At 37.3% G+C, this 26491-nt stretch overlaps 1 protein-coding gene across 3 annotated transcripts in view; it reads right to left on the reverse strand.

The window, feature by feature from the left end:
• Positions 1–891: 891 nt before the first annotated feature.
• The window catches only part of TSHZ1 (teashirt zinc finger homeobox 1), a 92947-nt gene continuing 67347 nt past the window's right edge, over positions 892–26491 (reverse strand). For all 3 annotated transcript variants that reach the window (XM_073678934.1, XM_073678935.1, XM_073678933.1), the window contains one exon: positions 892–5289. In XM_073678934.1, the coding sequence (XP_073535035.1) occupies positions 2105–5289 (3185 nt within the window). In that variant the 3' untranslated portion in view covers positions 892–2104. The remainder of the gene's footprint in view (positions 5290–26491) is intronic.

Raw genomic sequence — 26491 nt, forward strand, 5'->3', positions numbered from 1 at the left:
CTTGGCACTTTTGCTGCTCTTCCAAAATGTGATGAGTGGGACAAGACTGCCAGCAGGTTAATTAAAATGTGATAAACCAATTTTTTTTGAACTGAGAGGCAGACATTTCCAAATGACACTTGGAGATATATCACTTTTATCACACACGAAAATGCGAATTCATTCAAATCCAAATTAGTCTGTAAACGCTTTATGAAAAATAGTAAGAGGCACGTCTCAGCTCTTGACTTTAACTGACAGCGCAGCTGTACAAATGTTACACCGAGTGAAGATGAGGTAAAGGAATTATTGTTTAGTGTATGCTGAACGAACCATTTACAGATCATTTTTACCAGAGAGGAAAAAAGACAACCAACAATTGAACTGGAAGTCAGAATACTGTGTGTCAGCCACTGATCATCCTCCCTTTCCACATCCAGATCGAAACGTACACGTATAATGCCCTTCACTAATTGTTAAGGCAGCACTAATTCTCCCTGTGTCCTTTTTGAAACTATTGTGACTTGTTTGTAACATGTTAATGGAAATAGCCTGAATGAAATGTGTCAGGATACAGATACTGAATAGAAGATTTTGAATAGAATTATCTTGGTTGATTGCATAAGCAATACCTCTTATTGCCGGAATAACACCTTAACGGCACAATAATGACGACATGACAATGTATGTAACTCAAGAACTGCATGTGGGTTTATTTCACACTTGAGAAAACAGTGGATTTAATTGTGTGAACCGAAATGTACTGTACAATATTAATGATAGAACATCAAAATGTATAATTCATAGTGCATTGCTTTATTTTGTATTTATTTCATTTTTTTTGTCAGTTTCTTTTGTACGTGCATCTGAAAAGATGCAGGCGCCAGTAAAATTTCTCTGTTTAAGTCAGTCTGCAGGAACTTAATTTTATTCAAAAATGTGATTTTTTTTTTTTCTTTACATTTTATATACATAGGAATTGAATATAAAATGACAATATAAAAAGTTCAAAGTGAAAGCATACAGCCATAAGGTACAAAGGAAGCAGAACTGTTCCAAATGGTAAGATATGTAACATGTACTCTTAAATTGTTATCTTTTATTTACATGGAACATGATCCAATATTTGCCCCAGACTGTCCTCTTTTCTTTTTTTCTCAGCCAGAAGGACAGCATTGAAGTACAAATGTAACCCTTCGGATGCCTGACCACTCGAATAGATGGTAAATCTTCTGCTGCCCAAAGGTTTAACAAGTTGGTAGCAAAAAAGGATAAAATGCAGCACAATTGTAGGAAGATAAGCTTGTACTGGAGCTTATATTTGCAAATAATTAGAAACCATATAATTAATTTTGCAAAAAGAAATTATTTCTACATGTTTGAATAAAATATTGGCATACAACAACTTGCTCTAGTAAAACATTACTTTCCATTGTGATACGGTATCTTTTCTGTATAGTCTATTCTTTTTTTTCAGTTTTGCATTATTATGATTTATTTTTCTACACATGTGGCAGAGTAACCCTAGGAGTACTATATAGCCTTCCTCCCTTACCCTAGGGCTGCATACATACTTTTTTTTCAATCTAAGATCTGTATTCAGTATTTATTACTATAATATATTTTAATTATTATTATTTTTTTGAATCGTATAAAGATTTTGATTAAATATGTTTTATCTATCAAAAGGCACAGAAATGCTATGGCAGTGCTCAAAGGGTTAACTTGATGCCACAAGATTTTCCAACCTTTTATTGTCATGGCAACGTGTTAATTTTAGGATGTTTGTTTTTATGTCATTGTTCTTTGTGTTTCTTTGTGGTTAAATTAATGTCTCTCAATAGTGTCTCCCACTACATTCTACAAAAGATAGCTTAACATCAAGAACAGATGTTGAAAATGAAAGGTCAGACATTGACTCACAAAAAAACATGCACAAATCAAAGACAATGAGAATATAAATATAAATATAAAATATGTGTAAGAAAAAAAAATCCAGATAGGCAGTTCAGCAACAAAAATAAGACTGATTTCAGAGGCTCAGGTCAGGCCTAGTGCAGTATTATGAATATGTTTAGTGCAATGTTCTTGTGGTCACTTGCATACCTGGCTGCATAATTGGACGTTACTGTTTTTCCAATTCAGTTACATATATCACATGATCCTCTGGGGACTTTCCATGTGTTTTGCTAAGGTGCAGTTTCACTGCGTGTTTGCTTGCAAAAGTCCGGTTGCAGAGCTTACACTGGAATGTGGAGCCTGAGTCCTCCTCAATAAGTCCAATTGAGCTTAGAGCCTTGTTGGTGATGACTTTTGAAACATTCTGCTGCTCTTGAATTTGATTTAGAGAAATCTTTGAAAGATCCTTTAGACTAAATCCTAGATGTGTCTCTAAATGACTTATATATGTTGAAGCAGTCCGGAACTGAGAGGCACAATCATTACAAAAGAAAACAGGATGTCCCGTGTCCAGATTCTTTAAAAATTTTGTTCCCCCTGTCCTTCTTAGTTGGTATTTGACATTGGCCAACCAATGGCTAATTGTTGTCATTGAAAGACCAGTAAACTTAGAGATGTGTACCCGTTCTTGAGGACCTAAGTCTGACATGATATATTTGCCTTCAGCTGTCTCCCGTAAACTGGAGGCAAACTGGGCTTGAAGTATAAGGAGATGTTGTGGGTTCCAGTTGGACTGTCTGCCCTTTCTTTTATGTACAGGAGATAACTCATCCAATGCTTCTTCAAAACTGCTACCATCTGCATCTGACTTTTCAGAAACAGTTGATGGTGTCGAAGACTTAGGTGTTAAACGTCCAGTGAGATTCTTCACCATATCAGAAATATCCATCAGTGCACTTTCCCTTAGGGGTGAGGAGACTGGGTCAATCATACTTGCAACAAGAGGTTTATTTTTGGATTTTGTTAAGTCTATCGGCTGGTCACTATTGTCATAGTAGTACCGATCAATAGACTCTACTTGTTTGACTGGAGTGGTTGGATAGATAGGTTTGTCTAACATACTATTGCTAATTTTGTATAACATTGCTAATGGATCTAAAGATGGACTTACTGGTTTTGACACTTTGCCTAAATGTGTATTCATAATGGACTGTAACGCACTCAGTGGATTAATGAATGATGGCTCAGTTGAATGATCTGTTATAATTCCTAAGCTGTTGCACCCATTAGTAATTTTTGTTTTATGAGATTCTGTACCATTAGGTGTGTGGGGCTCCAAAGGGGCTTCCTTTTTGGTCTTCTGAAGATCAGCATCTGGGGATTTCTTTACAGTCTTTAAGTTGGTTTCCTCTGTTTTAAGAATGTCTTTGTTTTCTTTTGCTACTGGAGATAAAGGTTTAACCGCAGTCACTTTTTCCTTCTCTGTGGGCTTTTCTTCTTTTTTTACATTTATTTTTCCTGTCACCTTCTCCACTAATTCTTCCATTGCAGATACATTGCTTTTGTGAGGTGGAGGTGATAAGCTCCCAGGAGAATGGACTAAAGCATTATGTTCAGATGCCATGGATTTGACACTACTGGCATATGATGGTTGCATTTGCACACTCTGTACAGTTGGCTGCAATGTTTTTATAGCTCCTGGCAACTGATAAGCAGCATGGATACTAGGATACCCACCCCATGATGGTGCTCCATTTTGAGCCTTACTAATTGCAGAGGACACTGTATTTTCCAGTGACTTTAAAATATCAAGTCCTCCTTTAGGACTATCATCTAAGTCTTCCTCTCTGAGGTATTGATATGATGTAGCAGGCTCAATTTTTTCAGGTTCTTCATTTTCTTCCTTTATTTTCTTTTCTGGCTCAGGGATGACCAATTTTTCCTGTTCGGCTTCTTTTCTGTCCTCGGAGTGTGGAGATGCAGCTGGCGAGTCTGGCTGCTTTTTTATATAAGATGCTGGTAATCTGGCGTGTGTAGTTGGGGGTAAAGGTATGGACTGAATTTTCTCTTCTACAATTGCATCCAAAACTAGTTGTTTTCCTTTTTTAGAGGCAGAATTGGTCACTTTTAGGAAATGTCCAGTGACCATCATGTGAGCAGTAAGTTGCTGTAAAGTATCGTGAGAGCTGCCACACTCCATGCACTTCAAAATTTGAGCCTTGCGTGCCTCAAACTGCCATGTATAACTAGCACCATTTTGATAGCCATATCTATTATTGGGGGTCACATAAGGATTGACAGCTTTAGGGTCCTTTGCATTATCAGTTCCTGTGGCCCCTGGAGAGATTCCTGCTTGATCAGGTGACTCAGGTGATGATATATCCTGAAGAGCGCGTTTTTTTGTTGTAGGGACCAGTTTTGTAATGGCTGGTACTGGTTCTTTCAGAGGCACTTTTTGGTAATGCTTCGTTTTAATCATGTGAACACTAAGATCTTGTAGAGACTCAAAGGAATGTCCACAATACATACACTTCAGAACTTTCTGTGCATCTTCCTTTCCTTCCATTTCCATTAGTGATCTTTTTCTAGGTTTAGACCAACGTCTGGTTCTTTCAGCTTCTCTGTCTCGATTATCATCACGATAATGTCCAGTTTCATTCATGTGAACAGTTAGCCCTACCAATGTGTCATAAGCGGCACTGCAGTCTTTGCATCGGAACTTACTGGCACCAGTAAAAACCGACCCATATAGTTTATTGTTTTGCCGGTAGAGCTGCACTGTGCTAAACAGGCTAGGCTCTGGCAGAAGTCCATATGATGTTTGTTGCAATGTCTTTGCCAATGCAGCTTGGTGCCAGTCATATCCAGAAGCACTATTACTAATTGTATTGTTGCTTGTACTAACACTAATACTAGTACTTGTATTAGTACTACTACTGCTACTTGTAATGGGTGTAGGTGTAACAGAATTAGGATTTACATCTGCATTCTCACTTTGCTTGCTTGTATCTACACTTGTGGTTGGACTTGACTTCTTCAGATCTAATGCCAGAGTGGACCAACTGCATTCTGAAAGCAAATTAGTATATACTGCTTTAATTTGTGCCAAACTGTCCTGAGGGTAAGATGAATTATCTGCATTTTGGCTGTCTTCTCTATCTTGTCCATCCTTGGATGAAGTACTTTTGAAATCAGCTAGATGATCGCTCGTTTCACTAAATGGAGACCCGTAGCCAGCATCATGATTAGTTGCACTACTAACAGGGGAATTTTGGTAGCTTTGAGTCTCTTTGTTTTCTGGTTCTTCACTAAACAAGTATTCACTGTCTTGGACATCTAAGGAAAGTCCATCATCTTCTACATTGGCCTCATCAATTTCAGCTGCCTTTAATTCTTCTGCAGGAACATATGCTGAAAAACAAAACAATAAAACCTATTAGAAATATGCTAAAGAAATAAATTTATGCATTATTAAAGCAGGTTAGAGCAATTTGCTTTATGATAATACAAGTATTTGTAAGTATAAATACACATATAGCTATAATGCTATGATTTATATTTTATACATATTCACAAAAAAGAAACATCTACTAAACCCAGCTCACATTTATAACACCAAATTTTTAAGAAGCTTTAATGCAATATAGAAAATTTAGCCCTGGTTGAGATAGGAAGAAGCATCTTCTATGAAAGCAAGAAATAACCTATTGAACTAAATTTAAAGGTTGTGCCAAACTAGCTTTATGATTCATGGAATTGCAGGTAGAGAGGAGATATCAAGAAATATCACCTATTACTTCATGCAAAACTAGTAGGCCTCAGATAAAAGTAAATAGGCAGAGAGAAGGTACAAAGACAAAGAGAAAGATATTTAGGCAGAGGGAAGGCAGATAGGCAAGGTATAGGCACTTAGGTTGAGAAAAAGGCACATAGGAAGAATGAAGGCACATAGGCAGAGAGAAAGGCACATAGACAGATGGAAGATACTTAGACACAGGAAAGAGAATTAGGCGGAGGCAAGACACTTAGGCAGAGGCAAGACACTTAGGCGGAGGCAAGACACTTAGGCGGAGGCAAGACACTTAGGCGGAGGCAAGACACTTAGGCGGAGGCAAGACACTTAGGCGGAGGCAAGACACTTGGGCGGAGAGATGACACTTGGGCGGAGGGATGACACTTGGGCGGAGGGATGACACTTGGGCGGAGGCAAGACACTTGGGCGGAGGCAAGACACTTGGGCGGAGGCAAGACACTTGGGCGGAGGCAAGACACTTGGGCAGAGGGAAGGCACATAGACAGAGGGAAAGGCACAAAGGCAGAGAAAAGGCACAGGAGGTGCAAAAAAGTAGATGGAAGGCACTTGAAGAGAAAATACACGAGCATGCATTTCTCAAATACCAAATTGCCTAAGTACATTTATAATTTCAGCATTCATACTGAACTCCTTGCTAATCATAGGTATGTATGAACTGTTGCCTATATTATTTGGGCAATTTTGTCCAGGATGCTGACAACCAAGTTATAATAGAAGAGAAATGTTCTCCCCAAAAAATACAAGTGTGACCTCAGCCTCTTGAAATCTGAAGTGATATCTATGAACAGATGGTCATGGTATCAAAATACTCGGAAGCCTGCTGGCAAAGTTCCCAACTTTGTGCATGTGTATAGATGAAAGATTGATGCAAATAATCATAAAGCTGAATCGGTAAAAATATTCAAGATAGTTGGGATAAAAGAAAATGTGGGTAAATTAGATAAGAGAGTTAAAACACTTCTTTGCAAGCTTGGTATCATTATTCATGATCATAGATCTTTTTTTAAAGTGATAAACTGCTTATTTGTATGTTGGGAAAGTATTTTTAGCATAATTTATTTAGTTTGGTATGCTATTTTTCACATTTCTAATAGAGATACCAGTGTGAACTTGCTTTAGCTTGTCTAAACAAAAGTGAAGATGTCCAGCATTGGGCAACAAGAGGTTGCAGCTGCCCAGCCTACTATAAGGATGATCACAAAGGTTCACAATGATAAATTCCCCCATACACAATAGGTAATTGTTGAACATTTGGAGGACAACTATCTCTGACAACATCTACTGTGTTCTTTATGAATGAGCCACTGCCAGATTCCTCTGGCAGCGGCTTATCTCTCTGAGAATAAAATAATTGTCAGTCCGAAATTGGATTTACTAGATTCTTATCTTCCACAAGAACCCATACACATCAGACTGTTGGCTGAGCCCACCGATATTAGTCAGTTGGCCGAATTTACTGTGTATGGGGGCCTTAAGACTCAATTAGTTAAAAAATTATATTTAGAGAATTGCTGTACATATAGCCTATCTAGTAAAACAAACAAAAAAAAATAATGCATTTTTGGTGCATCAAATCACAATAAATCCTTCATCTTTATAAAAAAATGTTCAGTCTCACATCTGTATAATTTATTGCTGACAGAAGCTATAATTTTATATAATTCTCAAAAATGAGTTGACATAGTGCAGGGGAGAAAATATATCACCCTTTCCCATTGCTCTCTGCATATACGTTTTTCATAGCCTATGCACACAGGCATTAGTCCTGCTTGAAACCTATAATTCTATAGAAAGTATACAGATCTAACACATGCTGAGGTAAATTCCCAGTCTTTCTCCTTCTTATTTTATTTTTATTTTTATCTTATTTTACTCACTTATATAGCACCATTAATTCCACAGCGCATGACAGACATGACTGCCCCAATGGGGCTCACAATCTAAGTTCCCTATCAGTATGTCTTTGGAGTGTGGGAGGAAACCAGAGAACCTGGAGGAAACCCACGCAAACACGGGGAGAACATACAAACTCCTTGCAGATGTTGTCCTTGGTGGGATTTGAACCCAGGACCCCAGCGCTGCAAGGTAAAAGTGATAACTACTGAGCCACCGTAACTTTCAGATTTTTCAGTGTTACAGCAATGCCAATGTGTTAAACAGTGTATTATCCAAAACTGAATTATTTACTTGCTCTATCTAAATATGTCAGTTTGTTTCATCTTCTTATCTGACGTATTTTTTTTCTAAATACTTATTCATGGTTTTTCAAGCAGAAAATTTGCACTCATCAGATTTGATCAGTGTTGTGCAGAAAAAAAGCATGGAAATTGCCTTGTTTTGTCCAAAATTAAATTTTGTATTTGGGATTTCATGTGACGGTCGACATGAATCTCTCTGCTGGTGTTGTCTGTAACACCTGTATGCACCATTCTGTTTCTTAGGAAGCATGTGTGACATGTTAGATGCTGTCTCCAACACAATGAAATCAGCCTGAAAACTAAAAACTCAAGTTAAACTTTCAAACAAGACTCATTCAGTTCATGCACAACCCAGGCATATACAAGAAAAACAAGAATGAAGAGATAGTGGGACCTGAAGCTAAATTAAGCATCCCCCATGTTTTACAGAATAAGTATGTGTGCAGTGTGTTTGGGTTTTTTTTTTAAGTACTGCCGTGAGTTGCCAACATGGAATGCCTTCTGGATGGCAGTGTCTATTCATTCTGATGAAACAGATGTGCTGTCTTCTCTGGATAACATTAAATGCTGTGCAAAATAATTTAAGCAGACACAATGCGAAATATGAATATTTGTGGTGCACGGAGACAGCTTTCAAATGTGTTTCTTGTTCTACATTGTGCTGATGAAAGACAACCATAAAAGCCCCACACGCAAATAAATTGTTAAAAAATGATACCTCAACTAAAGACATTTCACTCTTTAGGTTGTAAGAATCTACATTTCATTTAATTACCTCTGTTAATGAATTTCATTCGGAAATTACACTTTGAGCCAGGACATGTTTAAATGGGCGTGCCTGTATTTCTTTTATGTATCTCATGGGTTTAACCATTCCTATTAACTGTAGCAACCAATTGGGAATTAAAATTGCTTTACACGATTAGAAAAATTTGTCTTCTTTTTTGCCATGAACAGCACCACACCTATCACCAGGTTGTGTCTGGTACTGCAGAAAAGCCACGTTTCTCTAATCCTTTACAATCCATCCAGTGGTATATGGCAGTAATAGTGAGAGAGATTAATGCAATCAATAATGGTGCTTCTTTTATATTCCAAAAATTCAAAAATGACAGCTGAAATATGTTCAGATGCCAAGGCCAATGGTTCCACTGTAAATATGCAAATGTTAATAAATTGTGCCCTATGTTTAAAAAAAAAACAGTACATTATTGTTAGTATATGATACTACAGAATTGCAGAGATTCACTTTCAACAAGGTATCTGTAACTATTGTGGTCCAGTGCAAAATTTTATGTAAATATTAAAAATTGTACAAAATGGTAAAATTGGGAAATTTTGAAAACATACAGAATTTTTCATAAAAACATTCAAGATAATGTCTTTAATTATGTGTTGTTATGCTAATTTGTACAGATATTTACGTACGGTACATAAATATACAAGGATGTTCTTATTATAGCAAATAACACCCCGTAAAGGTATACATCATTATAAAAATATTAGGAGAAAAACGTAACAAAAAAGAAGGTACAGAGGAGGAAATATCATCTTGTCGAGAATGCTATTTCTCCAAGATGTCTGATGAAATACAAGTCATTTAAAAAGCTGGTATTCAAAGATGGTTGTCAGTTTAGATAGGGGCTGGCACGGCTCACCTAGACATGTGACACTTTGGTGGAAGTTAGGTCTGCTGCAATATTGAGAGCAGTAGAGATCAGGCTGACAAAGACTGCAAGGCCGAGTTGCCTCAGGCTGTTAGAGAATGAATTCATCATGCAAGTGAATTTTCGTCTCCATTTTTACTACTTGCTGAAAATGAGATTCTATTTCTGTTTTATATAAAATGTTATAAAAATTAAATATGAACTGGAGTCTTTTATATTATGCTTAGTTATTTTCTCGCACATAGTTTGCACCTTTTATTTAGCAGGTGATTATTTCTTGAGAAATGATATAGGATATGTCTATATATGCAGATAGATGCTAGATTTTTGTATATCATATATTATGAAGATAGATAGATAGATAGATGGGTAGATAGATAAATAGATAAAAAGAAAAAGACAAAAGCAGCACCAGCAAAACAGGGTGTCAAGTCCCCCAGGAATATACCAGTCCTTCAATGTAGTCCAAAAATAATGGAGGCAGTACACCATATAAGGATGAAAAATAAGTGCTATTCAATAGCCGATATGGCGACGTTTTGCTTCAAAAATGTAAACTTTGGCTTGAAAAAGGTTCACATTTTTTGTAGCACTTATTTTTCATCCTTATATGGTGTGCTGCCTCCATTATTTTTGGACTAGATAGATAGGCAGATACTATACATAGATATGTTAGATAGATACTATAGATATGATAGATTGATAGATAGATAGATAGATAGATGGCTCCTATAGATATGATAGATAGATACATAGATAGATACTGTAGCCATAGATATATAGACAGATAGATACTATAGATATGATAGATAGATAGATAGATAGATAGATACTATAGATAGATAGATGGCTCCTATAGATATGATAGATAGATAGATAGATAGATACTATAGATAGATAGATAAATGCTGTAGGTAGACAGACAGATAGATAGGTAGGTAGGTAGATAGATAGATAGATATCCAAAAAATATGGAGGCAGCACACAAATATAGTAAAGAAGTGATGCAATTTAATAGCCACATGGGCTATTAAATTGCATCACTTCTTTATTATATGTGTGTACTGCCTTCAAATTTTTTGGATACATTAAGGACTGGTACGTACCTGGGGGGCTTTGCACCTATACATTTTTTTTGGTGCTGCTTTTTGTTTTTTGCTTTTAGATACATGATAGATAGATAGATAGATAGATAGATAGATAGATAGATAGATAGATAGATAGATAGATAGACTATGGAGTTTGATTAATAGATGCCTTATAGTATGATCAATTTATTCCTTGCAGTAATTAACCATCAGTCTGAATGATAAAAAATGCAGGCAATACATTGAGATATTGCCCATATTATCAAATTGCATCACTACATATATCCCATTTATTAAACTTCACTGGAAGAAATCACAGGTAAAACCTGATTAGTTACTATGTTCGGTTATGCAAACTAGGACATCTGAAAAAAAAAATGAATAGGACACTTTCCAACGGAGTATTATGTAAAATTACGACCAACCTAGTACTTACACATTGACTACTTTTATTTTTAGTCAACTAAATAGAAGTTTTTTTATTTTCTGGAATATTTGTCACAGTTACTGTCAGCATTAGCTACAATAACTTGATTTCAGCACCCAGTCTAGAATCCTATGCCATCTATATAAAAGTGTGCATTGCACTTACATTATAGAATCACAATAAACAAAGGATTGCAGAAAATATACACTTAATAATGTGAGAAGAGTGGACCGAGGAGGCTACTCCGGAGCCCCTAAATAAGCTAAATTGCATATCTAATGCTTAATAGATCATTGCACATTCCAATCCTCTTTGTGTCTTTCACAGTTGAGTAAGAACATTAGCCCGAATGAAGTGCGTCTCTTAAGCCACACAGCAAGTAACTAAAGCACAAAAAGTCTTATTTTCCAACCAGTGATGATAACAGGACTAAAACATGCTTGATTGCATAAAAATATGCATGCCATGCTCAATGCAGAATGGATAGGGTATATCTCAAGTTCTTCTCAAGTGCAAATATATCAAATAAATTCCAAAAAGGAACAGAATAAAAAAAAAAAACCTGCAGACCTGCTTGTGGCAGATCTGTCTTTTCATGAGGCCTGTAACTTGTTAAATCAGTAAGAATACCTGTCACAGATATCCCGCTACACCATTTGGCTGATGTCAAACCTAAATAAACCAGATCAGAAAACCAGCAAGTGGCAGGAACGTAAATGAAATAGGAGAGGATCTGTCTAACTGTACCTCGCATGGCTTGCTTGCTGATTTTTTTTTTCTTTTTATTTTGGAGGAGGGAAATAGTGGCAATCACCGCAGTCATTTGTAGTACTAATGTCCAATTCAGCCTCCTTTCATTCTCCTTATTTAGTTGGTCAGAATGGTTTCATAGCCGACACGGGGAAGCTGTGCTGTTTAGCAGGCTGTTTAATGGGAAAGTGGCAGTCTTATTTCTTTTCTAGATTTGGTTTGTCACTAGGTCTCCATTACATGCCACTCAGCTTTGATGCCTTTGGACAGGACTGATCAAAAGATGTCATTTGACCTACACAGCATGGCAGAAACTTGGAGAAGTCTCATAAAGGGACACTTTGGCTGTAAATAAAATGACATTATTATTTCCTCTGTCCTATCATGTAGAAAAGCCAATTATGGTAATGCACTGCATGTCAATGGGAATATAGCAATCTTTTTTGGAGCAGGCAATGCACGCATCAGTGTTGCAACTCTCCTTCCTGTGAAAATATGCCCATTGGAAACAAGGTGATAGATGTCTTCAAGTCTCCTAATAAATTCTAAGGCAGCCATAAAAAGTGCAAGTCAGCAAAACAATTGAAAGTATAAAATGCAAACTGTTAAGTTTTCAAATTATCTTGTAATTTCATCTTGAATGATTTATATACCGTCACTGAGCGCTTGCATCACTCTCCATTGTTTTGACTGGCAAGGGAGGCAATTTATGGCACCACTAAACCTTTAGTACCCACTAATACGTAAAAAAAAAAATCCTGACTCTAAAACAGAGCAAGATCTCAACCTTGTAGCTGCACAGCAGTTTCTTTTAAAGCTGAAGAAGAGGCTTTCTTGATTGTTGTGCATTACAGTAGCTTGGTATTATATGCGCAGTGGGAACGGAAAGTATTCAGACCCCTTTAAATTTTTTACTCTTTGTTTCATTGCAGCCATTTGGTAAATTCTAAAAAGTTCATTTTTTTCTCATTAAAGTACACTCTGCACCCCATCTTGACTGAAGAAAAAACAGAAATGTAGAAATTTTTGCAAATTTATTAAAAAAGAAAAACTGAAATATCACATGGTCATAAGTATTCAGACACTTTGCTCAGACACTCATATTTAAGTTATATGATGTCCATTTCCTTGTGATCCCCCTTGAGATGGTTCTACTCCTTCATTGGAGTCCAGCTGTTTTTAAGTAAACTTATAGGACTTGATTTGGAAAGGCACACACCTGTCTATATAAGACCTCATAGCTCACAGTGCATGTCAGACCAAATGAGAATCATGAGCTCAAAGGAACTGCCTAAGGAGCTCAGAAACAGAATTGTGGCAAGGCACAGATCTGGCCAATGTTACAAAAGAATTTCTGCATTACTCAAGGTTCCTAAGAGCACAGTGGCCTCCATAGTCCTTAAATGGAAGAAGTTTGGGACCACCAGAAGTCTTCCTAGACCTGGCCTTCCAGCCAAACTGAGCAATCATGGGAGAAGAGCCTTGGAGAGAGAGGTAAAGACGAACCCCAAGATCACTGTGGCTGAGCTCCAGAGATGCAGTAAGAAGATGGGAGAGAAAGTTTCACAAAGTCAACTATCACTGCAGCGCTCCACCAGTCGGGCCTTTATGGCACAGTGGCCCGACGGAAGCCTCTCCTCAGTGCAAGACATATGAAAGCCCGCATAGAGTTTGCTCAAAAACACATGAAGGACTCCCAGACTATGAGAAATTAGATTCTCTGGTCTGATGAGACGAAGACAGAACTTTTTGGTGAAAATTCTAAGCGGTATGTGTGGAGAAAAGCAGGCACTGCTCATCATCTGCCCAATACAATCCCAACAGTGAAACATGGTGGTGGCAGCATGATGCTATGGGGGTGTTTTCAGCTGCAGGGACAGGACGACTGGTTGCAATTGAAGGAAACATGAATGCGGCCAAGTAAAGAGATATCCTGGATGAAAACCTCTTCCAGAGTGCTCTGGACCTCAGACTTGGCCAAAGGTTCACCTTCCAACAAGACAATGACCCTAAGCACACAGCTAAAATATCAAAGGAGTGGCTTCAGAACAAATCTGTGACCATTCTTGACTGGCCCAGCCAGAGCCCTGACTTAAACCCAATTGAGCATCTCTGGAGAGACCTGAAAATGGCTGTCCACCAACGTTCACCATTCAACCAGATGGAAATGAAGAGGATCTGCAAGGAAGAATGGCAGAGGATCCCCAAATCCAGGTGTGAAAAACTTGTTGCATCATTCCCAAGAAGACTCATGGCTGTACTAGCTCAAAAGGGTGCTTCTACTCAATACTGAGCAAAGGGTCTGAAAACGACCATGTGATATTTCAATTTTTCTTTTATAATAAATTTGCAAAAATTTCTACATTTTTGTTTTTTTTCAGTCAAGATGGGGTGCAGAGTGTACTTTAATGAGAAAAAAATGAACTTTTTAGAATTTACCAAATGGCTGCAGTGAAACAAAGAGTGAAACATTTAAAGGGGTCTGAATACTTTCCGTAACCACTGTATTTGGTTATTTCAACAGTAGAGTTAAGAACAATGAAATAGGTTTAAATTGTACCCAAAAGTTTTAAAAGAATGTTGGTCATAGACAGCCCTCTGTTATTTTTTCTAATCCATCCATCAGAGAGTTCATAAAAGTAAGTTAGGTGGGGCATTGGGTCATTGCCACTAATGAAAACTCTAAAATTCAAATTTTTAGTGGCAGTGCAGAATGAGCATGTCTCAGTCCTGCCCAGCACTAAGCTCATCTTTATAAAGATCTACATTTGCGTCAATCTCCTTTTCTTCCCCTGATTAGTGGAGCAATGTCTTTTTTAGCTGTGTCAGATAATAGAGAAAAATATTTTACTTTTTATTATTTTTTATTAACTAATTGAATGTGAAGTATATTAATGTAGCAAAATTAAAGATGAATTCTGCAGTAAAGACTGTAAAAGCAGCCATAAAATTGGGGGACCGCTACCAACCTCAATGTTATATTTAGCCATTTCCAATTTTTTAACAATGACAGGCAATTACCACTTTAGGACTACCCATCAGTTGGTCCTCGGTCAAGTAATAAGGTAGCAAAATGTTCCCAGGAGAGAAGACAGAATCATTTTTTTACCGCCTCTATCTTCTCTAGTTTCCTATGCACAGTGCTCAATTAGAGCTATGTGCAGAATACAGACAGTGGCACTACAGGTGCCTCTATTCATCCCTGCAGTCATGTGACTAATCCCATGAAAATCCAATTTTATTTGGGATATTTAACTTCACAAACTTCATAGCTAACCTTATTTACTTTGAATTTTTGGAAAATCCTTACCATAGAGAATAATGACAGAGGATATTGAAAACCTTTCAGTAATACCAACACAGGTGTCCATTATGGCTGCCATAAATGTCCCATTTCCTGCAATGCAAGAATTTATTTATATACCTTTCATTTGTATTGTGTGGTCTTGCTCTACTTGTGTTTGAATGAAAATGTGCTTTTTTCCAGCTCATAGGTCTTATGGCAATATTTAGAGTAATCATCTTAGACATATATGCTAAAGCCCAGCGTATATGGCCTGGAGTACAATTCTGCTATTCTGGCTTCCAGTTTTGTTTGAGGGGTCCAACTTAACTAGATTAACTTAGACTATGTCTATTTATTTCATGCCATCCCTGCGGGTAAGTAACTATACATGTGGACCTCAAAAGTTCAAGGCTTTTCACATACTGTTCATTTGATACTATTGTATTGTCTTTTAGATTTAATGACTAACGTATAAGCCTAATGTAGCATAGCAGGTTACCGTGATGATTGTAAACTTTTACGTTTACAGAAGGTAGCACAAAGCCCAGGATGTAATATCTTATGTGATACTATATTAGTATTGAACTAGTTAATACAGTATAAAACGTGCTATTGTCAAAAGATTTGGAATTGTTGTGCACACTGGGAGTAAAACAACACAGAGGGATTTCCAAGCTCAACCAAGGATCAGTCGTAACATCAATTATTAAGCTAACAGCACTTAACACCAAAAGGAACTATGATAGTACAAACTGAATTTTAATAAATCCCTGGGGTGGTCTTCAATTAAGCTTCCTGACAATATCCCTAAAAATAAGGATAGAGTTTAATCAAAATACAGACAAAAAACAAATAAACAATAAAAAATGTCTTTTAATCACAATTATTGATGCAATTTTCCTTAATTTCGAACTATAACTTTATATTTACCCATGACAGCCTGTGCCTTTTTTCACCATAACCTAATGTGCAGACTTATTATTATTATTATAATTGCCCTTCACATGTGAAAAGTGGTATACATAATAAAAAACAAGTACAATAATCTTAAACAATACAAATCACTGACTAGTATAGGAGGAGAGAGGACCCTGCCCAAGAGTGCTCACAGTTTACAAGAGTTCCAATGAAATGTTAAGGGGGACACATGTCTCTGCAAAAATTATGGTTATGCCATGTGTCATGTTGCAGTACTGCATCTGCTTAGATGCAGCCAATTCCTATGGCAAAAAGGATATTATAGGAGTTTTATACCAGACCCCTGGTATGAGACATTAAAAAAACAAGCTGACTGGGAAAATATTGCTCCAAATGTCATTCCAAGTTGATCATGCATTTCAACTTGCTGAAATTGCTCTATTCAGCCATATCTAAGACATAGCGTCTTCCCTGCTGTTTAAAGGAGTTGTCTAACTATTGAAATTTTTATTAAAAGTCTCAAAATTGTGAAAAATTACTTGAGTTTCAGACCTCAATGTAAAATCTCCAACAGTCCTCCAACTACGACAGGTATTTAATAGGTTCTGTCTTATCACGTGGGCCAAAGGGTCATTTGTGGGTCCCAAGGATTTAGGGCTAAGGCTCAACTACAACCTCTGTACTACCAATAGTGATTTTCCAGGAAAAAGTAATAATTAACTTACTAACCTCGTACTGTCCCTGTTCTGATATATTTTGGGTCTCTTGTTGTTTTCTGTATTATCTTCTACATGTGACTTCTACAACCAATCACTGGGCGTAGCAGTGACCAACATGTCACCAGTACAGCCAGTGATTGGCTGGCAGTGGTTACATGTCCATCAAGATGAAGTAGGAACCACAGAGACTGGCAGCTACCTAAAAAGCTTTAGAAGAAGAATAGCAGAGGGTCATGAAGATGAATATTACTTATTACATTTTTAAAAAATTTAAGTGTCCAGATAAACCGCTTTTTTTTTTTTTAATTGTTAATGTCTAGAAAACAACTTACACCTCATTATTCAATACAAAATTTGCTATACTCATCACAGGATAATTCCTACAAAAAAGTCGCATTCACTGAGAATGACATGAAAAGAGAGGATACCATCTTTCTGTACTTTGATGTGCCCCAATTTGCTGTTTTTCATAAGATTATTGCCCACATCTGAGTGCGGCCCAGACAGGTGACCATTTAAACATCTTTTTGTTGCCTTGTTGTTATATAGTCACAGGCTAATGGCCATCACTTTACAATACTGCATTTAGCGGAGCTGGGACTATGACCATTATTGAGTAATTTTATGAACACTTTCTGTAGATATAATTAACACATAGAAGAAGCAGATTATAAGAACAATCTTTGCAGCTCCCATTCAGCAGAACAGAGTAGATAACACCCTATTCATCCGAAACAAACATATTAAAATAAAGCAGAGACCACCCGAACAAAACATGCCGAAGACACGCATACGAAATGCTATTTATTTTTATATTCTACATAGACAATAGCACTCGGAAGGTAGATTGAGAAGACACGTCTTTAACAAATCTTTGATATATAATCTACTACGTCATTTCATTTCTAAAAACCCTAAGGTCATGTAACACACTTTCTCTGTCATTTGTAAGTACATTAACTTGGTGGCCATGCGACAGTGAAATTATTATAATGGGCTGCTAAAATGGGTCAGGCACGCACTGCATTTTATCTCAGCTTCAAACAACAGAGAGAATACAGTCCAAATCAAACATGACAGCATTATCATCCTCGCTGCATGCCTCACTTTCCCAAAGCATTTCCAGTCAACAGGAGAAGAGAATATCTGGAATATTTTTCAGTTGGATTTTTTTAATTATGTCCTGAAGAAAATCATTACATTGGACTAGAAAAAAAAATGCATTATTTTATGGTATTTTCTTCACTCTTGTGAAGAAGATGCAGCGATTTAGAACATAAACCTTCCAGGCAAACAGTGATTAACTAAAGAGCATAGAACTATGTGTTCTGTTTACAAAAGGGATTTCCACCATTTACCTAGTAATGAATCCATTCATTTAATAGATGCGAATTCTCTTATTTAGAGCTGTAGCTGCATTTTAAGTTCTCCCATCTTATGATCAGCCGTCGAAAACATTGGGTGACACAGCCTCTTATGTTCACGTAAATCAATTTAACTAGTTATGTCAGTCATGAAAGAATGTAGGATTGGATCTCAGATACTGTTTACCTATTTAGCAAATAGCTGGAAAAAAAACATTGTCCATGTATGAACTCCCTTTTTTTATTGCACCTCTTTAATTTATGCTATTTTGCTTATAAATGTAGATGAATACTAAGGAATAAGGGAAATTCTTGTATTAGTCAACATATATTTATCAATGGCAAATAAAGGGTCACTTGTGAAGATCCCGATTCTCAGCAAATTATGAAAAAAGCTATAATCTTATAAGAATACACAGTATGGAATCATACTGTTTATATTATGAATGGTGCCAGGGGACGTAACCTCATGGACCTTTTCGAGACAGTCAACCCTCACGGAGTCAAGTATTATTCATAGGAAATGAAGGGACTCCAGCAATATTGAATGCTTTGTCACAAGCAATTTTGAAAACTTTTAAGATAATAAAGAAGGCATGAAGGATTTGTTTTAAGTCCTATAGGCTATCAATATCATATCGATGGAAGTTAATGTTAATATATTGGTGGAAGTCTAACTCTTGGTACTCCCATGAAGCAGTTGCTTAAAAGAGGGGCAACACTTAGCAAGTATTGTAGACACTTTGGCTCTGTCCACATGCACGCTATCTACATGCCTGCACACCCATTGAAGGGCATGGGACAACGCATGGCGGCTACTATTTAGACAACATAAAAGCAAACAGAAAATAATTTTTGTAGGTTTTTGCAGTGCTCTTTGAGCCCCTAGGAACCATAAAATGTTTTGATTGATATGGTAGTGAAAATTGGACCCTATAAATCAGATATTGATAGTATATCCTAAATATATGCCATTAATATTCTCAACCTGTAAAACCACTTTAAGTTAATAGACAACAATGAAACCACTACAAATATCCAGGGTCAAATTGGTTGCCACAGTACAAGAGTACTATGTGCTGGATTCAGTTTCTGTAATAATAATAGGCCTAGGCCAACATGCGCTAAATCTTTTGTCGGAGACAATCATTTTGAACTGACTTCTTAGATAATTGCCTGTACTAAGATCTATACCTTATTACTGATAACTAGAGATGAGTAAACCAGTCCATGGACGATCAGCTTCGAGTTGGAGTTCCTGAAATTCACAGATCCCCGCGAATTAGAACACTGTAATTTGATTAATGAGGATCACAAAGAAAAATGCACGCCATCATTTCACACACTCCTGTGGCATCAGCAAGTGAACTAATGATGTTTTGCATGGCCATGTGGGCTACCCTTTAATACCCTGCAGCTATAACATCACATGGTTGTAGCGCAGCCAATCAGGGGGGCTATCACAGTCAGTATAAAAGATAGAAGCCGGCCAAAGAGCACCATTTTATGGCACATACGAATATAAAAAAGTGGTGTACAACTATATGTCGCTCTCTCAGTATCGAAATACAAATTTATTCATTGTAAATCAAATTTTTGGAGAAGATCCAGTAAAAATCAAATTTCAAAAGATCCACTCATTTCCACTGATAACTAGTGATGAGCGAGTATGCCCCATTAACCCTTTCGGCGAGCACGCTCGGGTGCTCGCCAAGTATTTTGGCGTGCTCGGCATTTCATTCTTTGTCGCCGTGCCTGCAAGTGTCATGGCTGTTAGACAGCTGTGACAAATGCAGAGATAGCCTTTTCGGCAGGCATACTCATCACTACTAATAACCTATTAGATCTTATTGATGATTATTCCTGCGTGTGAAACAATTGCAACATTGCAAAAAAATGTGAATGTTCTGCATAGAGTGTGGGACTTCAGAATCCTTTTCTCTGATGTGTCAACTCTTGTCTCACACTGCAAACATCAGCAAAGTGTGGCCAACTTATATATGCATCATGCCAGCCATGACTTATAATTGTAGCAGGAGCACATATAAAGGATTAATAAAAAGTTGACACCCAAGTAAGGAGCATAGACCAAGTTTATATCCAATATTGCTACAAAATATACAGCATTCTGCTTCTGAATATGATATAATTTGATTTTCAATAATAGTCATCATGTGTCTTCACGACAATGCTGGAAAACAGATTCTACTAATTCAACATGTTCTTTAACATGGTAAACTTAATATAGAGTGTTAGAAGTCAATTACATAAGAAAAATAACATACTATCTATAACAAAACCTTTATTCAGTCAAAGGAAGTAGGTGAAATTATAAGCTTCATGCGGTGGGTTCAATGTCTTGTATTATGACAGTCATTTAAAATGTAAATGAAGAGATTTTCATTCCTGCTGTTTTTAATCATTGAGTAAGACCTCGGAAACCTCAAATTCTGCATTGTACATCACCACATTTTTCAAAAGGATGTCACCTGCTAGTGTCACAGAGGAAGTTCTTACATTCACAGATGTATGAAGGAACTACACAACATGATCTTCTTGGATTTGTTTTTTTTTCACTTTTTGAGCTCTTTTCTAATTTGTTTTTTTTTTTCAGAACATTATATGATCATTTCAAGCCCGACAAATCATATATTGGTCTATTATAACTTTTCATACTGTATATTTGCACATATTTTAAAAAAGACAAATACTGAAAGCCAAGTGTTCTACTTTACTAAATAAATTGGATAATCACATAGAAAATAATAAACTTTTTTCTAGATCTGGTTTTGATAGACCCAAAAAAGAATAACCATAAGCATCTTGATTACGGTATATTTTTATAACTTTGCAAGCACTATAATACCAGTAGTAAGACAGTATTAATATGTGACTTTAAGTATACCCTTTTGTTGTGTCCTTAACCATTCATGTGCCATTCCCTAAAGGGGTTATACAGTACTTGGACAGTGTAACTACATGCTATGATCAAGTATCCATAATGGGTTAGAAACAAGTAGGCCAATGTGTTTCCTTGTATCATTGTATATCGTTTTTAAAAAAGAAGACATAAATTGTAACTTTATCTACATAAGTGCTGGTCTACAATGCTCTTAGCTTTCAGCTTCTAATACACTACTTGGACAACCGTTTTGTAAAAGCTGTAGTAGACTGTGTAAAAAAAAGAAAATACCTTATCCCTTCCACCTGCACCAACTATGCGAGATGAGTTTTTGAATGATGTCCGTGCCAGATCTCCTGCCACTTGTGCCACGTAAGTGATGCAGCCAATCAGTAAATACTGATGGGCTTCTCTGCTTATTCTTCACTTGGACAAAACTCCAAAGGAAGTCTGAGAAATGCAGCGCATGTTATGCTCACATGCCATAACAATGTCACAAGAGAGCCAGCAGACCCAGTGCCGAAATCATTGGAGTGACGCAGGTACAACAGGTGAGTGTAATGTTTTTTTTATTTTACCTTTATTATCGCTACTTTTCTGCCCTCTTAGCTGACTGTCATACAGAAGATAACTGAGAAAAGGAAGAACAATTATAGACAATTTGACTGATTTATCACAGTTTTCATGCCAGAATTCGGTCTTAAAACCTTTGAAAAATTGCAAAATGTAGGCGCAAATCAGAGTTGTGTCTACATTTTGAGACTTTTGCCGTTTTCATGCCACTTTCTCCCAGCTCCGACAAAATGGATGTAGCCGGGGTGAGACAGGGGTGCAGCGGGGTCGGGACGCCACAGATCATCTAATTCATGACAAGCTGTGATGTTCCTTTTGCCAGAAATCTAACTCAAGTACCTGGCTGGAGTGATGTTTGGGGTAGGGTACGGAGGTGCACGCAACTCCTCAGACGCTCCACATCTGCCTATATATCTACAGCTCTTTGATCACTTTTTCATGGCAATTCTGCCTTTAGCATTTGTTGCTAAGCATATGTAAAACAGGACGTTAATGAATACAGTTACCATAACTCTATAAAAAGATTAGCCATGAAATAATTTCACTATGGCTTTCCCTTACATCCTTCTCAACTTTTCTTTATAGCCTAAAATCCTTCACAAGTATATTAATCTAATCTTCACTAATAAAAAAAAAACATGATTAATGTTCCATTAATAATGTAATATGCAGGCGTGTTATATGGATATATTACCCACACAATAGGTTCTCAAAAAGAAATATCAACGGGAACACTGAAAGAATTCTTTAATAACATTTCCTTCCAACAAAAAAAGATAAAGCACAAAAAATGATTCTGCAGAACATTGGACATATGTACAATATTACTGTAGTTCTTATGTGACAAGATAGGAACAGAAGAGTGAAGTTGTTTCAGGGAAAGATCACAATTGTCAGCTCCAGCTTGTACGCATCATGAACACTGGCCAGCTTGACTGACAATGGGATTTAATGTAGCCTAACGACAGTGGCCTTAAGCATAGATACCATACTACGACAATGGCAGCAAAAAGGCAAGCTAGCTGGAATGCCTCCGAACTCCATGAATTATTTCAAGCAATAGTGGTGCAAGATGACAGCCATTTCTCCATGCATCCTTTAACCTGTTCACTGCTTAATAGAACAAACAGCTAGCTACTGTATGCAGCAAAGCAAACTACGTGGTGCTTACTTAAAAAGTTGAAAGTTCAAAACTTTCTTTCCCTATTGCTTTACTCTGAAAGATTAAAAAAAAAAAATTATAATGTAAATATATGCAATGAATGTGTATTATGTGCCTTTTAGATAAAACGAACTTCTTCCTATGTTAGGTGCTGCTTATTTATTTTATTTATGTATTTTACTCACTTATATAGTGCCATTAAATCCACAGCACTTTACATACGTTATCATCACTGTCACCATTGGGGCTCACAATCTAAATTTCCTATCATTATGTCTTTGGAATGTGGGAGGAAACCGGAGAACCCGGAGGAAACCTATGCAAACACTGGAAGAACATACAAACTCCTTGCAGAAGTTGTCCTTAAGGCCCCGTCACACTTAGCGACGCTGCAACGATCCCGACAACGATACGACCTGTCAGGAATCGTTGCTGCATCGTTATGTGGTCGCTGGTGAGCTGTCAAACAGGCAGGCTCACCAACGATCAGGGGAGCAGCGACATCGTGGAAAGAATCTTTCCACGATGTCCTGCTCCTGGTTACGAGCCTGCTGAAGCAGGAGCAGGCTGGTAACTATGGTAAACATCAGGTTACCAGGGGCACACGCGCACCTAGTAACCCGTTGTTTATCATGGTTACCACTCTGCTACAGTGAGCGGGAGGTTACCGCTCACTTTAGCAGGCTCATAACCATGATAAATAACGGGTTACTAGGTGCGCGTGTGCCCCTAGTAACCCGATGTTTATCATGGTTACCAGCCTGATCGCTGCTCCCGCTGGTCACACAGAGCGATGTGTGCTGACCAGCGGGAGAGCAATGACCAAAAAATGGTCCAGGACACTTTGCAGCGATCAGCGACATCACAGCAGGGGCCTGATCATTGCAAAGTGTCACACATAGCGACATCGCTGGTGAGGTCGCTGTTGCGTCACCAAAACCGTGACACAGCAGCGATCTCGCTAGCGATCTCGCTATGTGAGACGGGGGCTTTATTCTACTCGTTCTGTAATCTTCTGGACTGAAAAGATAGACGTGTGCAATAAAATGCATGTTATCCTATAGAATGGTGGTGCAGCATAGTTGGTAATTGTGTCTCCTGGACTAAAATAGGGTGCTATTTATAAAAACCCTTGGTGGGCCATGGAAAGAGGGTGGTGGTAACTTCTTCCGAGGGGCAGTGACAATATTGGGAGGCAGGACTTACGCATCCCTAGAAATATTGTCAACTATAGTACTGCTTTGCACTAGTTAGGGAGGAGGTAGAGCAGGTCTAGGTTGCCCATAAGCAAGAGTCACAATTTATGGATTTTCATTTTAATTATGCAGATTGCAGGTAATAAAAATTATGTATTAATTTTTACATTTTTGTGGGAAAATGAGGCAGACACATGGGGCAATTAAAAGAACAGACCAAAATCTATGCTTTGGGCATCAAGGACAATCTTTTGAACAGCAAACCACAGATTAAATAAAAGAAAAGAACAAGAACCCATTACAATGAATCAATGAGAAAAGGATTCTGTCAGCACAGAATGACTGTTCAAACTAAGTCCCGCCACTCAATTCTTCACGGAGGGGCCAATCATTTAAATACACCTTCCCACCTGCTTGTTGTTCCTCTATCTCCACCCTCCCCCCTTATTTGATTGACAGCTCTGGCTTCATAGGGCCAGAGAAGAGAGAAGATAGATGGAAAACAAACAGGTGGGAAGGTGCATATAAATGATTGGCCCCGCCGTGAAGCACTGAGCGCATGTACTTGATTTGAACAGTCATTCTGTGCTGACAGAGGCCCTTTAAAAGCTAATTCTATTATCTATATTTGTATATAGCCACATCATTCCTTGCTCACGGGATTATTTATATTTTTGATAATTTCATGAACACAGTTATCCCTGTTATAATTTGATAACCGTCGATGACGTAATTGCACCTATAGACTTTGTGATATAAAACAAATACAAGCCATGTCCTGTCAATAAATGGGTTATGAAAAAGTCATAAGAAGCATCACTATAAAAGAGAACAAACTCGGGAAAAGGTCAATCTGTTTTCCTCAATAATTCCATTAAGAATGGCAGAGTTAGATTTGACATGCATATGCAAATAAGGAAAGGGAAAACACAGCTTTTCTTTCACAGAGAATCTCAGACTAACAAAAAACACAATTTATGTGGTTTAATTGGCAGTAGGGGGAGACTGAAAATGGCAGAAATTAACCAGATCATTATTTTTAATAAAAATGTACATAACATCTAAGAACTCCTTCATTTCATGGTCACAGTTAGAGGTGATCAAAAAGATTTGCAGGACCCTGGTCCAGCAGTCACGTCTGTAGTCCATATAGTAATCAAATGGGTAGGTGACCCCTACCCACTACTAGAAGGGTGCTAGTTCCTCTGTAGCCAACTAGTGAGCACCTGTACAGCAATATGCATTAGAGGGAAGGAACGGCACACGTAAAGGCACGTGGAGAATTTATTAATATTATTTCTCATCTAAATAAAGTAAAAGGGTAAATAAAGTAGTACATAACATTTCTGGCAAACAAGCCTTCATCAGACATATAGGCTATGTTCACTGCATGTAGGTCAAAGGGATCCAGAATGCGGGGTAGGCTTCCCCCAACCAAGGATAACCAGGAGCCAACTATATCAAAGCATCACACATATTGCATGCCTTAATTTAATTAGAGATATAGTTGGATCCTGGTCATGCAAATCTTTTTGATCATCTGTAGTCATAATGCTGTATCTCTAACTGGTACTGTATAACTACAATTGTGGTGGCTCATCACCAGGTGATAAGACTAGAAGAGAAAACTATTTCCCTAAAATTGTCAGTGCAATGGCCCTGTGTAGCACTATGCGGTCCTTTGTCATTTCTGATGAAGGGATGAAGGGACAGAACTAATTCCAACAGGAATTGGTGTTTGGGTAGCAGTGGTTTGGTTTCAGTCCACATAACAATAACTTGAACATTCCTAAGGGAACTATATTATTTCATGTGCAATAACATATGCAGCAGGATAATGCATTGACATGTCTACAGATGCGCTTATGTTGAATGTTTATTGTTGAATACCATTTTATTCATTTAATCTAAGATAGGAGCAAAATTGAGTTCATTCATTTCATACAACTATAAAAAGAAGGAAAGATTTTTACAACACATGAAATTATACAAGCCACTGTATGGCTGTAAGAGAACGTGTTCACCTGATGTATGTTATTATTATATTAATGGTGCTGGTTTGTCACATTTTTGATAGTGGTTTCCATACAGTAAAAGCAGTAAAGACACCACTTAACAAAAAGACCACTTAAAGTCTTATATTTATGGCTACAAGCTAAATAAATGTCACAATAAATTACCATTGAGTCAATAATATTCAAATGCTTTTTGCTCATGGAAAGTGAATTTGTGATGTTATTGCCTGCAACTGCTTATTACTGTATTCTAAAAAAGATTATTTGGCAATATGCTCTCTTCATTGGGTCCTTCAAGCCTTGGCAGCATTACACACTTGTCTGTAATAAGCAGAAAATGTTAAAATGCAATCAATATTAACTCTAGTAGCAAATTGTAACATTTAAAACATTGTGAAAAATTATTCAGTATAATCACATCCTTGTAAGCGATCTACAAGATCTTTAATGTGCTGTATACCATGCATTGTCAATCAATCATTTTTCCTCTATACTGCGCTTATTTTTCAATAATCAAATAAAGACTTTTACACT

This window comes from Phyllobates terribilis, unplaced genomic scaffold, assembly GCF_046119375.1.
Source record: "Phyllobates terribilis strain yellow unplaced genomic scaffold, ASM4611937v1 Scaffold_4__5_contigs__length_816908805, whole genome shotgun sequence".
In the NCBI taxonomy this organism is placed as follows: domain Eukaryota; kingdom Metazoa; phylum Chordata; class Amphibia; order Anura; family Dendrobatidae; genus Phyllobates; species Phyllobates terribilis.